Source organism: Peromyscus eremicus, chromosome 22 (genome assembly GCF_949786415.1).
Source record: "Peromyscus eremicus chromosome 22, PerEre_H2_v1, whole genome shotgun sequence".
Taxonomy (NCBI): Eukaryota; Metazoa; Chordata; class Mammalia; order Rodentia; family Cricetidae; genus Peromyscus; species Peromyscus eremicus.
Genome location: NC_081437.1, coordinates 19,083,677 through 19,103,588, shown reverse-complemented (window position 1 = coordinate 19,103,588; position 19,912 = coordinate 19,083,677). Strand labels below are relative to the sequence as shown.

At 36.8% G+C, this 19,912-nt stretch overlaps 1 protein-coding gene across 5 annotated transcripts in view; it reads left to right on the top strand.

Annotated features, from left to right (window-relative positions):
- Birc6 (baculoviral IAP repeat containing 6) overlaps positions 1-19,912 on the top strand; it is a 183,650-nt gene that overhangs the window by 92,828 nt on the left and 70,910 nt on the right. For all 5 annotated transcript variants that reach the window (XR_009375738.1, XM_059248553.1, XM_059248552.1 and 2 more), the window contains exons 37-48: positions 32-165; positions 2,121-2,274; positions 5,221-5,337; positions 7,311-7,465; positions 7,963-8,089; positions 11,184-11,294; positions 12,209-12,342; positions 14,587-14,714; positions 16,097-16,659; positions 18,205-18,380; positions 18,897-18,993; positions 19,138-19,332. Coding sequence is in view for 4 of the 5 variants with exons in the window: in XM_059248553.1 (XP_059104536.1) it covers positions 32-165; positions 2,121-2,274; positions 5,221-5,337; positions 7,311-7,465; positions 7,963-8,089; positions 11,184-11,294; positions 12,209-12,342; positions 14,587-14,714; positions 16,097-16,659; positions 18,205-18,380; positions 18,897-18,993; positions 19,138-19,332 (2,091 nt within the window). In the remaining variant the exon portion in view is untranslated. The remainder of the gene's footprint in view (positions 1-31; positions 166-2,120; positions 2,275-5,220; positions 5,338-7,310; positions 7,466-7,962; positions 8,090-11,183; positions 11,295-12,208; positions 12,343-14,586; positions 14,715-16,096; positions 16,660-18,204; positions 18,381-18,896; positions 18,994-19,137; positions 19,333-19,912) is intronic.

Here is a 19,912-nt window from a genome sequence, read left to right as displayed (position 1 = left end):
TTCCAGTGATATCTTTTTTACTTATTTGAAGGTACACCTCCTCTCTCTTCTTTGGAAAAAGATAAGGAAATTGACCTTGAGCTACTTCAAGATCTAATGGAAGTTGACATTGATCCTTTAGATATTGATTTAGAAAAGGATCCTCTTGCAGCCAAAGTTTTTAAGGTATTTTGTATTAGAATAATTTCATCTTACATGTTTTGTCTAGTAATTACATGAAAGAGAAAAGTTTTCTTAGCAAGGTTTTTCAAACTAAAAACAATCAAAAAAAACTTCAGCATTAAGATAGACTGTGTATGAATAGGACTTAACAGATTTGTATACAGAGGCAGTGCATAGTTTTTTTTTTTAAAGCACATGGAACTTTCTATCAAATGATTACATCATAGGATCCAAGTGAACTTTCAACAAACACGGCACAAGAAAACCTGATATAATTCTTGTGTTTTATCAGACCATGATGCTGTAAAAGTAGACTGCAATAGTAAGAGGAACTGTAGAAACCACAAAAAAACTCGGCACTTAAACACATTTTTGAATAAACAGTGAGTCATCCAAGAAATCATAGAGGAAATAAGAAATTCATAGTAACAAATGATAGTGAAAATGTGTCCTGCCAGAACCTCTGAGATATAGCCAAGGCAGTTCTAAGAAGAAAGTTTATAACAGAAAGTACTTATATCAAAAAATTATTATATATCAAATAAATATATATCCTAGTAATGCATTTCAATAGCTCTCAATAAAAAATAGTCAATCCTAAACATAGATGGCAAGAAATTAAAGAAATAGATATTAAAGAAAAAATTTATAAGCGGGCCATGGTGGTGTACACCCTTAATCCTAGCACATGGGAGGCAGAGGTAGGGAGATCTTTGTGAGTTCAAGTACAACCTGGTCTTCAAAGTTCCAGAACGGCCAAGGCTGTTACACAGAGAAACCCTGTCTTGAAAAAACAACCAATGTATAGAATCAACAAGAGTTGAAGATATGAAAAAGTTAATAAGCTGGCAAACCCATCGCTTATCTAACAGAAAGAGGGAGTAATGAGGCAAGCCATGCACATTATTCCCAAATTCGTTATTCCCAGCCCATTATTCAGCATACATAAAGTACATTAAGCTGCAGTATTTTGATATTTAAAAAAAAAAAAAAAAAAAACAGTGGCAAGGGGGCTGAAAAATTGACGAGCAGTTAAGAGCATTGGTTGTTCTTCCTGAGGACCCGTGATTCACTACTATCTGTAACTCCAGTTCTAGGGGACCCAATGCCTTCTTCCGACATTGCAGTAGATAGAGATATGCACCAATGAATGTAATAAATATACTTTTTATATAACATTTATTTTTTTAATACAATTAAACACAATAAACACACTTAAAAAAGTAAATGACAATGGTGTTTTGATCCCCAGCACTTCTGTGATGGAGAGAATTAATTTCTTCAAGTTGTATCATACTAAATAAACAAATTTCTCTCTTTTTTATTTTTTATTTATTTATTTTTTTGGAGACAGGGTTTCTGTGTGTAGCTTTGGAGCCTTTCCTGGAATTCACTCTGTAGCACAGGTTGGCCTCAAACTCACAGAGATCTGCCTGCCTCTGCCTCCCGAGTGTATAAACAAATTTCTAAAGTTTGAAGTAAAAATAAAATGACAATTTCATGCATAGTACATCTTATTTTCGTTTTAAAGTGATATATCCATGAACAACTGTAGTAATAATCTCTAGAAGCCAGCAAATGTTAGTGATGGATTACCAGCATTCCAGACAGCCACTTGGAGTCTTACCCAAGATGAGATTATTGCTATCACTATTTCGTTGTTATTCTTCCTTAATTTATAATGGAGATACAGCTGTAATACCTTATACAATTACTGCTCTTTGGTCTACATAATTTTATTAATGGTGCTGGTTACCTTTCAGGTCCTGATTCTCTAAGTTATTTTTATGTTTTGTCCGAAAAATGAGTAGGATATTACTGAAGAATTTTGTAAATTCATAAAATTCCAACAATTTTGGGGCATTTAAAAGAGGGAGAATGCTTAATTTGTAGACTTCAGTTTACATACTACAAATTGTATAATCCATTAAAAATACTAACTTTTCTGTTTTTTAAAGCCTATAAGCAGTACCTGGTATGACTATTGGGGAGCTGATTACGGTACCTATAATTATAACCCATACATTGGAGGCCTGGGGATGCCTGTAGCAAAGCCACCGTCAAACACAGAGAAGAACGGATCCCAGACTGTCAGTGTTTCAGTATCTCAGGGTAAGTATGCATAGTAATATTTTAAGGCATATGCTAAAAACATTGTGAATTTGTGTTTTCATTTCAGAATTTGCATTTTGAGTACACAGTTGAGTTGCTGTCACTGTGTTTTGTTTTGTTTTTTGAGACAGGGTTTCTCTGTGTAGTTTTGGTTCCTGTCTTGGATCTCACTCTCTAACTCAGGCTGACCTCAAATTCAGAGAGCTTGATGCCTCTGCCTCCCCAGTGCTGGGATTAGAGGCGTGCACCACCGCGCCTGGCTCTGTTAGCATATTTAAAGACCTTCCACTTACTGGTGGTCCACTCTGGTTTCTCTTTCAGAGTAAGACTGACCCTAAGCTATTTGATGGTTGTTTGATATGTGAAATGAGAATACGTTCTTTTACTTTGAGATTATAAGTACATCATTTCCTCCTTCCCTTGCTTCTTCCTATCACCCCCAATACTCCTCCTTGCTCTTTTTCAAATTCTGAGCCTCTTTTTTTCATTGTTATGTATGTATGTAATATTCCGAAATACATAAATATAACCTGCTCAGTCTGTAGAATGTCACTCATATGCGTGTTTTCAGGCTGCTTGGGCAGTTATATTGGTGAGATTTCATGGGTGTAGCATCTGACATAACTAAGGAGACACAGTGTCACGGCAAATTCCCTAATCCTTTGGCTCTTAGCAGTCTTTGTGTTTAGTCTTCCACAGTGTTTCCTGAACCTTAGGTACAAGTGTGTTTTCTTGGTATATCCACTGGGATTGGGCTCCACAGCTCTGCATTTTGATTGATTGTGGTTTTCTGTAATGGTCTCCATCTGTTGGAAAGAGAAGTTCCCTTGATGGGGTGAAGACTCCACTTACCTGTGGGCATAGAAACTAATGTTTAGATTGTTGTCAGGGATTGTGTTGATTGGGGAAAGTGGTGGTTGTAGATTGTTCTTCAAAATCCACGACTTTACTAGCACTTAGTTGGCTAGGTGTCCAGTACCAGGCATGGTTCCTCTCTTGTTGAGCAGATCTTAAGTCAGTTAGAGAGTTGCTGGTTACTACCAATATATGCCTGTCCCTACTGTACTCTTAGGGTTATAGTGCCATGCTGGGTATTACTGTAGTTTGTGGGCATCATGGCTGGATAGGACTGTTTGTTGCTTTCTCCTTTGGAAGCTTACATGACACTTTCTGGTACCATGAAAGGTGGTCCTTAAGGAGGAAACATTAAGGTCAATTCCAGTTTCGGGGTCTCTGTACCCTGCTCTGAAGTGTATGATATCTTCAGCAATAGGGTCCCAACCTTCCACATTTAGGGGCAAACAAGGGCAATAGCAACAGTATATTTTGGGGAGGCTCTTGGACAGACAACCTTGAGTAACAGCTCAAAAAAGGCTTCTGATGTCTGCTATTGGGGTGTTTGTTATGTGGCTTTGGCTCTTGGAGGATGTATTGTTGTCCTAGATCAAAAAAAGTATGTTTTAACAACATATACATATTTATCTACAGAACTGAATTTGACTTCTTTATAAATTTTTTTTTACTAAATCTGTATGTGTGTGTGTTATGCATTTGTGTAGACGTGTGTGTGTGTGTGTGTGTGTGTATGTGTGTGTGTGTGTGTGTGAGAGAGAGAGAGAGAGAGACTGAATATTTTCCTACATATGTTAAATTCTAATATGGTCCTTGATTTTTCTATTTTAATCAGGTGCCTATTATTTTTTAATATCATTTGTTACTCATCTGTTGTTCCCCCCCCCACCCCCACTCATCTGTTTTTATTGTAAGCTGTAGACATAGTATTCATAATTTTGATCTTTATATATATAAATTCATTTATTTTTATTTATTTATTTATTTATTTATTTATTTATTTATTTATTTTGAGACAGGGTTTCTCAGTGTAGCTTTGCACCTTTCCTGGATCTCGCTCTGTAGACCAGGCTGGCCTTGAACTCAGAGGCTGGCTCTGCCTCCCGAGTGCTGAGATTAAAGGTGTGCATCACTGCCACCCAGCTTATTTTATTTTATTTTTTTAATTTTTAATTTTTGAAAGATTTAGTTAGTTATTATGTATACAGTGTTCTACCTGCATGTATGCCTGCATGCCATAAGAGGGCACCAGATCTCAGCACCAGATCTCATTATGTTGTGAGCCACTGTGTGGTTGCTGGGAATTGAACTCAGGGCCTCTGGAAGAGCAGCCAGTGCTCTTAACCTCTGAGCCATCTCCCCAGCCCCCAATTTTGATAATTTTCTTATATAGTTATTAAATATATTCCCAAAGTTACTTTTATTTATTTGGATATGTAAATTGTCTCAGATATGACTAATAGGATTCCTTTAAGTGGCTTCTGGATCGATAAGTGTTCAATATTTTTGAGCATTTTCTAGTTCTTGGGCAAAGTAAGATGCCTCTCATTCATCATTTACTGCTTTTGCATGTACTTGGGAGTTAGTCTTTTCTTTTTTCTTTTTTTTTTTTTTTTGGGGAGTTAGTCTTTTCTATAATTAGTAGTGTATTTTAAAAATTTGTCTAAAAAAAACAAGATTTGGACGGAAGTTATTACTGTCTTAGTGACTGTTACTATGTATGTGTCTACACATTTATCTGTGTCAAGTGTGATAAGCTAACATTTATTTCTGTGTCTGATAGTTCTGTTGAATTTCTTTTGGTTTTCTCCTCTTGTTTTTGTGGGGCTGGGGTAGGGCGCCATCTCCCATTTGAATGTCTTTCCTTCTGTTGTCATTGTGTCTCTTACTTATTCCACCTCTCTCTGTACTGTTTATTTCCCATCTTTATCTGCATGCTCAGATGTTCTCCCTGGTTTAGTTCTACTACCACATGCTAGGATTTCTTTTTGTAAAATCAAAGCCTCGTCAGCCCTTTCTGGGACCAGATGTTGCCATGGTTTCTGTTAGGAAATACATGAGTAATAACTGATCAGGTATCTCTTTTTTTTGTAGCATTAGATGCTCGTCTAGAAGTTGGCCTTGAACAGCAAGCAGAACTTATGTTGAAAATGATGTCTACCCTGGAAGCAGATTCCATTTTACAAGCGTTAACAAATACATCTCCTACTTGTAAGTTTGATTATTCCTGAGTATCAAATGTTACTCATCAAGAACAAGTTCAAAATTCTATGTCTGTTGTAAATTTCAAAGAGCTTAGATTATATAGCATGCAGCCTATATAATTTAGTAGTTAAATAAGACATTGTGGACATTTTAGGCTCAGGCCAAATATAGTTCTATGTAAATTCAGTCCAGACACCTAAAGCATGTTCCTATTTTTGTGCCGTTGTGAGGTTGAGGGAATTCTGGGGAATACTATATAATTCATTACTTGCATTATACATCCATGACACAACTAACTTTAAATTTTTTTTTTAAGGGCATTGCTATCTTTGTACACACATATAATGTATGGTGATTACATTTCACCTTTTTGTTTTTGTTTTTGTTTTGTTTTTCCGAGACAGGGTTTCTCTGTGTTGCTTTGCGCCTTTCCTGGAACTCACTTGGTAGCCCAGGCTGGCCTCGAACTCACAGAGATCCGCCTGGCTCTGCCTCCGAGTGCTGAGATTAAGGGCGTGCACCACCACCACCCGTCTTATTTTTTTAAATGAATGTAATATTTGCAATTGTAACTATTTTGAAGTTCACAAGTCAGTGGCATGAATTACATTCAAGATATTAATTACACTCATGATATTAATTACGTTTTTGGTATTCATTGATTACATTTGCAGTATTCATTCAATAACTTTAAAATATTTTTATTCTGAAAAAAGCATCTTTATTCTGAAATACTGGGCTGGAAGGTATAAGTGAAATGTCAGCTAAAGGTCTCCTAACTGAACCTCAGAATTGAGAGACATTACATTCTAATCACAGCAAAAGGAAGGCAGATTTTTTTCTAATGGTGAAACAGGTGGTCTGCCAGATTTGGCCATTGCTGATGTGGATGAACACTGCTATATTTACTCCTGTCAGGGAAGTGCATTTTGAGGAATACCCTGCTCATCAAAGACAAACATGTTTTTCCCTTGGGTATACACACCACTTCTCTTTCTCCTAGGCTAAATGAATAAAAAACTGTAGATGGTTGGAAGTGTTGTGGATGATCACATATTTGTGAAGAGAATTCAGATATATTTTGGCTCATGAATTTGGGGTTTTAAACCTTCCCTATGTAAATAGGAAGTTTACAATCTGTATTTATTTTTTGCTCATAGAAGATGCGGGAGTAAAAGGAGACCTCTACTATTAGCACATAAAAAATACTGTGCATTATCTCCCATCTAATATGGGAACCTCTTATAATGGGTCCAGTCCCCTCATGATATGAGACAGTGACATATTCCCCCAAGATCCTATTTTATTATTTGATATTGCTTATTTAAATTTATTGGCAGCCTTTTTACAATAATATCTGCTTCTGTTAATCGTCTACACTTGACTACTGTCCTGCACCAGGTGTGTCTTTTTTTAGTGTAATACTCTTCTGAATGTATGATAGAAGTTTCCACAGTGTTCTTGTATTTTCTGCTCCATATATATATATAATATATATATTATATATATTAATTTAAGCTATTGTGTGATCTGATCAGCAAACTTTGAAAAGCTACAAAGTTGATTCTCAAGTGCAGTCAAGGTTAAGAATTAATGCACTACAGGATTGTGGGTCTAGGTCAGTGGCAAAGCACCTTTCTAGAATGCTGTATCCTAAGTTTAATACCACAGTAAGAGAGTAACTGATGCACTTTATATACTAGAATATTCTAAAATTGCCTTCTTAATAAATAGTCAGGTTTCCCTTTTATTAATTTTGGAAAATTGTTAGAGATTAGTTTTGTAACTTTGGGAGTCTCTCTTTTCCCTGTCTTCTTAAATATCTAATAATTCATAAAACCAATTTCCACAAATACTATTATAGAACCATTGTACAGAATTTAACTTTAATAAAAGTTTTTAGCCTGTTCTTGACTATTGATAAATTCACATGTGTTCTGAAACTTGCTTATAAAATGGTACTTGTGCTTGATTTTCAGTTTCACAATCTCCAACTGGAACAGATGATTCACTTCTAGGGAGTTTACAAGCAACAAACCAGAACAGCCAGCTCATTATACAGTTATCATCTATCCCAATGTTAAATGTTTGTTTCAATAAGCTGTTTTCCATGCTTCAAGTCCATCATGTTCAGGTAGGACTTTAGGAGGAAAACAATGAATTTTGACAAATTACTTCTCTATTAATGGATTTAACTGACTGGAAATTCATAAATGACCTGACCATGATGGTTTCTTTGTTAAATTCAGTTAAGAAAAATCTTAGGAATACTTACTAATGCCCACTCTTTAGTGATCAGCCATTTTGTATTTTCATGAGTTTAACCGTTGGTACTTTTCTTTCTGATATGTATGTATAAACCCGTGATTGAAAAGAATTAACATACTCAGTTTTCATTGAGGAAAACATGAGGTATGAGGGGAACTATACATTTTAATTAAGTTAAATTAAAATTAAAATATAAATTAGATTTTAAGATCTATTTGCTTGTGAACCAAATTAAAGCAGCCAGAAGATAATCAGAAATTATTTACTCATGACAAGTTTATAGTCGTAAAGATTTTTGTTTAAGTGGTACTTTGTAATATAAGTACATTTTCCCTTTCTTAGTTTTCTTTCTTTTTCTTTAAGTTGGAATCACTTCTTCAGTTGTGGCTCACATTGAGCCTTAATTCTAGCTCATCAGGGAACAAAGAGAATGGAGCAGATATTTTTTTGTATAATGCTAATCGGATACCTGTTATCTCATTAAATCAAGGTAAGGTTTTTTTAGCTGGAAAACTATTAATGTAATCCAACTAGCAAATTTTTAAATGGTCATAATTAAGAGAAAAATGTACAGTATTGTTACAGTTGTATTGTTTTGGTGAAAGAAGTGCTTTATGGGTGGGTGTGGTAGTGCATGCCTTTACTCCGAGCATTTGAGAACAGAGGCAGGTGGATTTCTGTCAGTTTAGGGCCAGCTTGGTGTACATAGTGAGTTACAGACCAAAATAGAACTGTATAATGAGCCCCTATAGCAAATTTTTAAATAAATAAATAAATGGTGTACTCTCAATGTTAGACCTGGCTAATGTTTTTGGTCAGGTGGTCTTGCATGGGTTTTAGGCTGCCCTGGGACACATAGTGGGTTCCAGTGTAGCCAGGGTCACATAGTGACTTTGCTTTACCTCTTCTTTCCCCTCCTATTCTCCCTTCCTCCATCCATAGATGTTTGTGCGTGAGTGTCTATGTCTGTCTGTCCTCTGTGTGCAGAGGAGTGTGTCAGGTGTCTACTCATGTCCTCCTTATTCCCTCGAGTTAGAGTCTTTTATTGAACCTGGATCTAGGTTGGCAGCCAGTAAGCCACAGTAGTCCTCCTGTCTCTGTTCAATACTAGAGTTTGGGTGTTGTACCTCCAGCCTTTTACATGGGTGCTGGGGCTTTTACCTTTGGTCCTTAGATTATATAGCAGATGCTTTTCCATGCTGAGCTGTCTATCCCTTCAGCTTGTTTACATTAATTTTATGGTGTTTTTTCCATACTATAAGGTTTTGCTGCTTCATTCTTTGGGACTATTTTGCTTCTGTGTTTCTGCTTATGTTGTTGGAATCATTTTTTCCTTTTTAGTAAGGATTTTTTTCCCTGTGTCAGAGAAAGCTCATGTTTGGGTTAATAATACCATGACGTCTGTAAGTTTGGGAATGTGTCTTGATTATTTGTTCACTTAGATAGGTACAATATCCTGACACTCCACACCTCAATTCCTTCATTCAGCATTACTCTTTTTTTTTTTTAATTTTTTTTAATTAAATTTTTTAACTATAAATTCCCTCTCTTTGGGGCATTCACCCCAAGTGGTATACATTGCTTCTTCATAGTTGCACCTTTTGTTTACTTGGTGACCTTTGGATAGACATTTGCCCTTCTTGGCCTGTATAGTATCCTATGTCCTCTGAAAGTAAACATGAAGATTTGAAGCTTCTGATTTACATGACTTTGTGAGCGGACAGCTCAGCAGCTAAGAGCGTTTGTTGTTGTAGTAGAGGACCCAGGTTTTGTTCCCACTATCCACATGGTGGCTTGCAGCCGTCTAGTACTCCAGTTCTAGAGTATCCACCATACCTCCTTCGACACCAAACACACATGCGCAGCACGTGTCCAGGCAGTACATTCATACACATAAAAATAAACCATCTTTAAAAAAATAAAACAGAAGCAGAGCTGATTAGGTCTTCCCTTCCTCTCCCCTCCCCCCTTTCCCCTTTCTCACTTTTCCTCCCGTTCTTCCTCCTTTGTCTTCCTCTTCCCTCCTTTTTTTCTTTCCTTTGTTCTTCACAGCTTTGTAGCCTAGGTTGGCCTTACTTAAACCTATGGCCTCAGCTTCCTAAGAGCTGGAATTAAAAGCACATGTCACTTGTAGTCGTTATGGGTTTTTTGTTTTGTTTTGTTTTGTTTTGGTAAGACAATTTTCGAGATTGACAGGCCTATTAACATTTTAGTTAGTGGTTTCAAAATGAACATTTCTAATCATTCTAATTGTTGAACTTGAAAGTTGTGCCATTTGGGGCCAATACGATGGTCTCTTACTTTTGGATTTTAAAGTGCATCTGCTTTTAGCATTCCAGGTCTTCAGAACTCCTTACAGCTGTCAGCAAGCATCTCTGCAGCATGTTTTAAAAGCAGTTTGGGGTCCTGGTCCTGGTCCTGCATGGACTGGTATATTTGATGGACACTGTGTACTTTGAATAACTTCTTAGACTTCCTGGACTGCTCTTGCTTCCTTCCCTCTCTTCCTCTCTCTCTCCCTCCACCTCCTTCTCTACCTCCTTTCCTCCCCTCTCCTCCCCTCCCCTTGGTATGACTAAGTGCTCTGTCTGCATGTATGCCTTCATGCCAGAAGAGGGCATCAGATCCCTTTATAGATGGCTGTGAGCCACCTTGCTAGAAATTCAACTCAGGACCTCTGAGCCATCTCTCCAATCATAGTCCCCCCCCTCCCCCTTTTTTTTTTCTTTTCTTCTTCCTCCTCCTTTTCTTACTCTTCTCCTCCTTTTCTTCTTATTTGTTTGTTTTGTTTTTGTTTTTTGAGACAGTTTTTTTGTGTAGTCCTGGAACTCGCTCTGTAGATCAGGCTGGCCTTGAACTCACAGATATCCCACCTGCCTCTGCCCCTGGAGTGCTGAGATTAAAGGGGCACCACCACTGCCACGAGCTCTTGCTTCTTCTGTGTCTCCCAGGTTACCTAATTAGTTTGAGTTTGTCCTTTTCTTCTGAAGTTTTATTGGCTTCACTGCTCTACTAAACCCCACATTTTTCAGTGTGCCTTTTTAATAAGATTTTTGTTCTAAAGAGTATAACTTATAAAGAAATTACCTTAGATGAAAAGTATAGCAAATTTTTAATAATAACATTACATTGTGTGTCATGTGCAGAGCTTAAAAACTTGACTTGTTATTGACTTTCTAAAGTTCCATGCATTTGTGATCTTCTGAGGATCTTAGGCAGAGCAGTAAGGGCTCTTATCCACTAGCCATCTCTCCAGCTCCCTTGTTACTGACTCTTGCAGTTTTATTTGTATTTAGTAGGAAATACTTTTTTTTGAGGGGGGGTTTTCAAGACAGGGTTTCTCTGTGTAGCTTTGTGCCTTTCCTGGAACTCACTTTGTAGCTCAGGCTGGCCTTGAATTCACAGAGATCCTCCTGCCTCTGCCTCTCAAGTGCTGGGATTAAAGGCGTGCGCCACCAGCCAGCCTTTTTTGTTGTTGTTGTTGGGAATACTTTTGTTTGTTTGTATATTTTACTAGCTAATGAGGTATTAATAAACATTCAGTTATCCTGACTAAATACATTTTCCCTTTCTCTTTTATGTAGCATCAATAACTAGCTTTCTCACAGTGTTAGCTTGGTATCCAAATACTTTGCTCCGGACGTGGTGCCTTGTGCTTCATAGCCTAACACTCATGACAAATATGCAGCTTAATTGTAAGTTCAAAAATTTGTTTCTATAGGTCTCTGGCATGTGCTTTAAAATATTTCTACTATTAAGTTGTTGATTCCATTAAATGAAATGAATCTAAGGATTCATTGCTTTTTATTTCATTTTTCTTTATGACCTATTTTGATGAATTTAGTTTAATGGAAAACCTTTTACACTGATGTAAAGTGTGGTTCCAGTTCCTGTTTGTATTTTATCTCCTGTATACTGTGATACTGAAGATTAAGTTTTAGTACAAAGTGTGTGTTACCTATCCATAGTTCATAGGATATAACTTGTGTATGATAAAAAGGAATAGACTATGCCTCACTTTATCTTAGAGAACTGAGTTAAAATTTCCCAAATAAGTGTGTATTTTTCTCTTTCTGGAAAGGGAGGGTTATTCTCTAAAATAGGACACTTGAGATTTGGGTCCTTTCCACTTGTCTGTTCATTATAGAAACATGTACTCAATGCGTTTTTACAGTCTGAAGAGAGGTGAGAGCACATGTGTGGTAGGTGAGAAGAGAGAAGGAAGTCCAGGGCTGTCTTCTGAGTAGAGGTTATTGAACCCAGGGCTTTTTGGTTGTGAAGCAAATGCTTTACTATAGGACTGTATCCATAACCCTCTTCATATTTTTGAGTAAGAGACAGGGTCTTCCTGAGTTGCCCTATGTGGCTTTGAACTCTTGTCTCCAGCTCCAGCAGTCCTAAGCTTATGGTTTCTCCTCTTGCTTCAGCATCTTAAGTAGCAGGGATTACTGGCCTGCACCACAGGCCAGTGTGATTGAACTCTGCTTTAATAAGGAATGTAGAATTGTTCTTTGCAACAGAAATTGCTTATAAATACTGCATTTCATTATTGCTAGGGGTTATTTATTACTTTCTCTACCTTTTTTTTTTTTTTTTTTTTTTTAAATAGCTGGTTCCAGCAGTTCTATTGGAAATCAGGAGACTACAGCTCATTTGTTGGTTTCAGACCCAAACCTCATTCATGTGTTAGTGAAATTCCTTTCTGGTACCAGTCCACATGGGACGAATCAGCACAGCCCTCAGGTAATACAGTCTTCAACTAGTGATGTGCACAAACCTTTCAGTAAACAGATTTGTAAAGTGTAATCCTTTAAAAGTAGCCACCCCGAAAAGCTGATAGTAAGCTTTTGTCTACACAGATTCATTTTGTTTGTTTGTTTGTTTGTTTGTTTGTTTGAGATAAGGTCTCACTATATAGCCCTGGCTGTTCTGGAACTCACTACATAGACCACGCTGACTTGGATCATACAGAGATCCACCTGCCTCTGCCTCCTGAGGGCTGGGATTAAAGGCATGTACCATCATGCCCAGCTTTTGTTGTTAGTTTTGAATAATTTAGTAAACAACATTAAATTTGGGGGGGGGAATTAAAGTTTTTCTGCAATTTCTCATTTAATGTGTGCTATTATTAGGATTGACAATTTTAATCATTTTATGACATTAATGATATACTCTAACCAAAAAATAAACCCCCCAAAATAGTGCTTAGGAATGAGCTTAATGCATCTCACTGTAGATTTTCTTCATATAAATTTCACTTATGCTATAATGTGCTGCTTTTATTTAAGTAGTCCTACTTGATTACTGTTTCTTGGTGAAATACTTCTAGTGGTCAAATCATTTTTTAACTTATAGTAAAAGTTATTTTAGGGGGCTGGAGAGATGGATGGCTCAGTGGTTAAGAGCACTGACTGCTCTTCCAGACGACCTGAGTTCAATTCTCAGCACTCACATGGCAATTAGCAACTATCTGTAATTCCAAGGCCTGACACCCTCAAACAGACATACATATAGGCAAAATAACAATGCACATAAAATAAAAATAAATAAATTATATTTTTTAAAAAAGTTATTTTAAAAGATTAAGCTTATCTGTATGTCTTGGTTTTATGTCAGAAATATGGCTAAGAGTGCTGTAATTTATTTTTTGTCATTAGCAATTGCTTTTATGTAATTCTAAAATAACTTTGTGGGTTTTATTGTGTTTTACTTTTCATAAATTCCTCTAGAATTGTATTCTTTTTCTAGCAAAGCAAATTAGAATAATTTAAAAAAGGAGGGGGGAGCTGGAGATATGGCTCAGAGGTTAAGAACACTGGCTGCTCTTTCAGAGGTCCTGAGTTCAATTCCCCACACCCATATGGTGGCTCACAACCATCTGTAATGAGATCTGATGCCCTCTTCTAAATAAATAAATCTTTAAAAAAAAAAAGACAACTATGTAGAAATTCTGCAAAGGCATCCTTAACCTGAAGCATGGTCTGCTCATTGAGTACTGGTAATCATGACTTCTGTTATTGATGAGAAAGAAGTTTGGGAAAGAGGATTTTGGCACTTGGCATAGATGTATTTTAGCTTTAGGGTGTATTGATTTTGTTGTTGTTTTGGTTTGTTTTTTTTTTTTTTTTTTGTTCTTGCTTTACTAGGCACTGAAAACAATGACCATTGGTGAGTCAGTTAACCTGAATTCAAGTTCTGTTTTTTTTTTCTTTTTATGAAAATTTTATTTATGTTCATAAATGGTTTGTCTTCATGTATGCATGTGTACCAGATGCATGCCTGGTGCCCACGGACGTCAGAATAAATGGTTTGTCTTCATGTATGCATGTGTACCAGATGCATGCCTGGTGCCCATGGAGGTCAGAAGAAGATTAGAGTTATATAGACAGTTATAAAACCACCATGTGTGTTCTAGGAATCAACCTGGGTTCTCTGGAAGAGCAGCTAATACTTTTAATCACTGAACCATCTCTCTAGTCCCAAATTATTTTTTTCAGGGATCACGTTTTTCATAAGGTTGTTCATAAAAATCAGTACAAAATGTTCTCATAGTTTGGGAAGTGTTACAAAGACATTTCTTGGTCATTGAAGCAAATCTTAGTTGTATGATCATTAAGAAATAAGATTAATTATAGACTATCCATTTTTAACTTATAGTAAAGATATGAAGAACTAAAACATAAATTTGCTCTCTCCTGTCACTGTTAATATTTTTTCTTTTTTTTTGGTTTTTCGAGACAGGGTTTCTCTGTAGCTTTGGAGTCTGTCCTGGTCTAGCTCCTTAGACCAGGCTGGCCTCAAACTCACAGAGATCCTCCTGCCTCTGCCTGCCGAGTGCTGGGATTACAGGCGTGCGCCACCACCGCCCGGCCACTGTTAATATTTTGTTCTTCCTCATAAGCATTCTTCATGGCTTTATACCTGACACTTTGAGAATGCCATTGATATAGCTCAGTAGTTTTCAGTGGATATGCATCTCTCTTTCAGGTTGGTCCAACAGCTACACAAGCCATGCAGGAGTTTCTCACCCGATTACAAGTGCATCTGTCTTCAACATGTCCTCAGATATTCAGTGAACTTTTGCTCAAGCTAATTCATATACTTTCTACAGAGAGGTAAATGACAGCATGTATTCCTCCTCTACCTGTCCTGATGTGAAAATGAATGTGGAATCCTCCAAATATAATCCCCTGGATATTATTAACTAGTGTTTGTTTAGAACAAATAGATCTGAGGACAGTTGGGCTGAGGGGCTGTGTTTCTTGGTCATTTTCATTTCATTTCATTGTAGGTTGTTTTTTTTTTCCCCCCCTGACTTTCAGTTTCTGTTACAGTAGGAACATGGTACCTCAACGCTCCACCTTTAAAACCATTAAAATTTTTAGTTGAAAATTATTTGAAATTACTTAAATTCTTCTGGAATATATAGAGAAATAAGCATGATTCCTTTTTAATATGTAATAATAGTATGCCAAAAAGATAACTCAAAAAGAAAATAATCTCAAAGAAATCATAAGTAAACAAAATTATGCAGTATATAAAAAGAATTGTGGCCATGTTGTGTTAATTCTTAAAATGTATTGAATGTTTCAGTATCATAGGTTGTCATAGGACAGTGAATTGTAATCATTATGTAACACCTTGGGACTTCCCTTTTATATGGAAAACAAGCCCTGTGCCACCAAGCTACATTCCTAGCCTGAGAAACACTTACTAAACTATGAACAGTTTGTCATTTATGTAGAGGTCAAAGAGACTACCTTGTTAGCCAGTGTCCTCATAATATGCAAATGACAATTACAGAAATTTGCTTCTCATGAAAAAATCTTTTGGTCTGTTACTTTAAGATAATTTGGTATTGTGTTTTTTCCCTTCGTTTTCAATTTAGAAGGGAAGGTATAATTGTTGCACAATTCCTAAATGATCTTATAATAAAACCTGGAGCCAGATACTGGGGTAAATGCTGAAAGATCAGAGAGACTAAGGGACAAGTTACTAGAGAAACTTCTCACCACTACCGAATCCTCGGGCTGAATGGAAGGCGAGATCCTGTCTCCATGAATCCTCTGACTGAAAGCCTGAGTCCTCAGCCAAAAGGCTTTAGTTCCTGTCCCCTCACACCTTATATGCCTTTCTCTGCCCAGCCATTTCACTTCCTTCCTAGTGTTGGGATTAATGGCTTGTGTGCTTCCTAAATACTGGTAGCAAAGGCATGAGATCTCAAGTGCTGGGATTAAAGGCGTGTGGCTACCAAGTACTGGGGTTAATGGTGTGTGCTACCACTGCCTGGCCTCTATGTTTAATCTAGTGGCTAGCTCTGTCTTCTGATCATCAAGCTTTATTGATACACAATATATCACTACAATAATAAAGTGGACATGAACAGAAAACTTGGGTACAGTTGAAGAACTGCTAAATGAAGAAATGTCATAGTTAATTCTGTTAAAACTACCTAACGTGATTTAATTTTTAATCCTTTCTGTTTCTGTCTCTGCAGGGGGGCCTTCCAGACAGGCCAAGGACCTCTTGATGCTCAAGTGAAGCTGTTAGAGTTTACTCTGGAGCAGAACTTTGAAGTTGTCTCAGTTAGTACTATTTCTGCTGTGATAGAGTCTGTCACCTTCTTGGTGCATCACTATATCACTTGCTCAGACAAAGTAATGTCTAGAAGTGGATCAGATAGTTCTGTAGGTGCTCGAGCTTGCTTTGGGGGACTCTTTGCCAACCTCATTCGTCCAGGTGATGCAAAGGCTGTTTGTGGTGAAATGACAAGAGATCAACTCATGTTTGATTTGTTAAAACTTGTGAACATTTTAGTACAGCTGCCTCTTTCAAGCAATAGGGAATACAGCGCAAGAGTGTCCGTGACCACCAATACAACAGATAGTGTTTCAGATGAAGAAAAAGTCTCAGGAGGCAAAGATGTCAATGGAAGCAGTCCCAGTGTTCCAGGATCTCCTGCATATGTTGCTGACTTAGTCTTAGCCAACCAACAGATTATGAGCCAGATTTTGTCTGCTCTAGGCCTGTGTAATAGCAGTGCCATGGCAATGATAATTGGTATGTATTTGGAATATTAATCTTAATCTTTTCTTGGTACTATACCTATTACTTTTTTGTAGCATTTTTACAACTTACGTTATTAGTGAATACTTTATAGGAATGACTTTATAGGAAATGCACTATCAGAAGGTTGTATGTGTTAGTTTCAGAAATTCTGAGAAACTCTTAACTAAGTAAATTAAGAAATCAATATTGCTGGGCGGTGGTGGCGCAAGCCTTTAATCCCAGCACTCGGGAGGCAGATCTAGGCGGATCTCTGTGAGTTCGAGGCCAGCCTGGGCTACCAAGTGAGTTCCAGGAGAGGCGCAAAGCTACACAGAGAAACCCTGTCTCGAAAAACCAAAAAAAAAAAAAAAAAAAAAAGAAATCAATATTAACCTGGCATAGTGGCACATGCCTTAAATTCCAGCACTCAGGAGGAAATGGAAGAGGGCTGTCTGTGAGTTTGAGGTCAGCATGCTGTACATAGGGAATTATAGGTCAGCTAGGGAATCCTTGTCTCAAAAAAAAAAAGCAAGATTAAAACATCCATCTTAAGTACCATTATCTATCTATCTGTCTGTCTGTCTGTCTGTCTATCTATCTCTGTAATGATTTCAGTGTATTAGACACCAGTAAGACATAACTGTTCCTGCCTCCCGAGTGCTGGGATTAAAGGCGTGCGCCACCAACGCCCGGCTCCTGCTTGCTTTTATGATGCATATTTCATTATACTTTTATATGCCATTGTTTAACTTCTACCATTTGGAAATTAATATGTTTTACTACTTTAAAAAATTTCTTGAATACTTTAACAAAATGTGACAAAGTTCAGTTTTGATACATTTTCTACTACTAGTATTTCTGTCTCCCCTTGTTTCATTTCATGTGTATGGTGTTTTATCTAGATATATGTCTGCACCACATGCATGTAGTGTCCTCGGAGGCTAAAAGAGGGCATCGGATCCCTGGGGCTGTAGTTATAGACAGTTGTGAGCTAGCCACCATGTTGGTGCTGTGAATCAAAAGTGGGCCCTCCCAGGTAGCGATGGCACTTGCTTTTAATCTCAGCACTCAGGAGACACAGGCAGGCAGATCTGTGTATGTTCGAGGCCAGCCTGGTCTACAGAGTGAATTCTAGAATATGCAGGGCTACATAGAGAAACCCTGTCTCAAAAAAACCTGGGTCCTCTGGAAGAGGAGACAGTGCTCTTAATCCAGACCCTTTATTTTCTTCATGAGTGATACTCTCTTAGTCATATAATAGGACATTTTTTTATAGTAATCTACAGTGGGAGAGCTCATGTAAGATGATGCCCCCAGGAAATCATACTTTTTTCAGTACTGCTATAGATATTTTAATCTTTATAGATGTGTAGAGGGGTGTGTGTGTGTGTGTGTGTGTGTGTGTGTGTGTGTGTGTGTGTCTGCATGTCTGCCTGTCTATCTATTCATGAGGGAGACTTATGTACCTATCCTTTAGTGTTTTTTTTAAATAAATTTTTAATTTTTATTGTTTTTTATGTGTGTGGTTTAAAAATGTGTAATCTTTTATTAAACTAGGTGCAAGTGGCTTACATCTCACCAAACATGAAAACTTTCATGGTGGGTTAGATGCCATATCAGTTGGAGATGGATTATTTACCATATTGACAACACTTAGTAAGAAAGCCTCTACAGTCCACATGATGTTACAGCCAATCTTGACCTACATGGCCTGTGGATACATGGGCAGACAAGTACGTTCAATCCAACAGCAGCTGCAGTAATTTGAACAGTTTGATAGTAATGCATGTAGAGAATTACATATTAGACAGACAAATTAAGAGTATCCATGTAATGTATTAGAAAATAACATAGCAGATCATGAGCAAAGTAAATTTTATTTCAGTTTTAATGGACATTGAAGAATAAAATTACTTTGCATAGTATTTCAAAAATGACTATGGGGATAGTAAATGAAAATATTCATAGTCTGAGAATTACCACTACTACTACTGCTTCTTTTCCCGAGCTTGCATAGTTGACTATCAAGATGGTTCCCGAGATGTTACCAAGAACTACTTGAGATAGACAACTCTTCAAAATTTATCTTTGTTGTTTCTTTTTAGTTAAAGGGGGTTAGGGTAAATTTTTACTTAATGTATTGTTTAAATTCATTCATTGGTAGTTACGTATTTTGATCATATTAAGAAATGTAATTGTCTGAATTTACAGGGACTTATAAAATCACATTGTATTTATTTACTTTGTAGGGTTCTCTTGCTACTTGCCAGTTATCTGAACCATTGTTGTGGTTTATTTTGAGAGTGTTGGATACTAGTGATGCCTTGAAAGCATTCCATGATATGGGTAAGATAAAAAATCCCAGATGCTATCATTTTAGTATGATCTTGGTTTTACTATGCGTTCATTTTTGTAGTCTGTGAACCTTTACTGTTGATGTCCAGTCTTGTTCTTAGGATTGTTTTTATTTAGTACTCTTTGTGAATTTAGGTGGAGTTCAGCTTATTTGCAACAATATGGTTACCAGTACAAGAGCTATTGTGAACACTGCAAGAAGTATGGTATCTACTATTATGAAATTTCTTGATTCTGGTCCAAATAAAGCTGTTGACAGCACTTTGAAAACAAGAATCCTTGCCTCTGAGCCTGACAATGCAGAAGGGATCCATAACTTTGCACCCCTCGGTAAGAAAACTGGTCCTTGCTCTTACTACTGTGAGTCAACTTAGTCCCTTGGGTGATGTGAAACAAAATTAGTTCTTGACACAAGTTGATATCAGATTAGTACCATTTTAAATATAATTAGTACCATTTAAATATAAACAGTTGCTTTTATAGGCTGTCAATACCAGAACATTCTACTAAGAAAAAAGGTTTTAACAGGCTTTTTGTTTTTTCCAAGTTGAAATAGATGTACAGTGTATATACCTATGACATTTTTAGGTCTGTTTTCTCTTTAAATGTTAATCAGCTTGTAAGGACTTAAATATTAATATGTTTTGAAGAATTAATTGAGATATGTATTCCTTTATACTGCTTATCTTTTCATGCTTTTCTTATTTCTGTTTCTTTAACATGAACATTTGTGAACTAAAGTTTATTTTCATGGTAAAAAGTATAGTGGATAGCGTTTTCTACTTAATTTAAAAATTGCACTAGACCGTGTTCATTAGTAATCATTTGTCATCTGAATAATGAACTTGTCACCCTGTCAGTCTTACTGTTGGGAATACTTTGATAATCATGTTTCATGATTGAAGTGTTG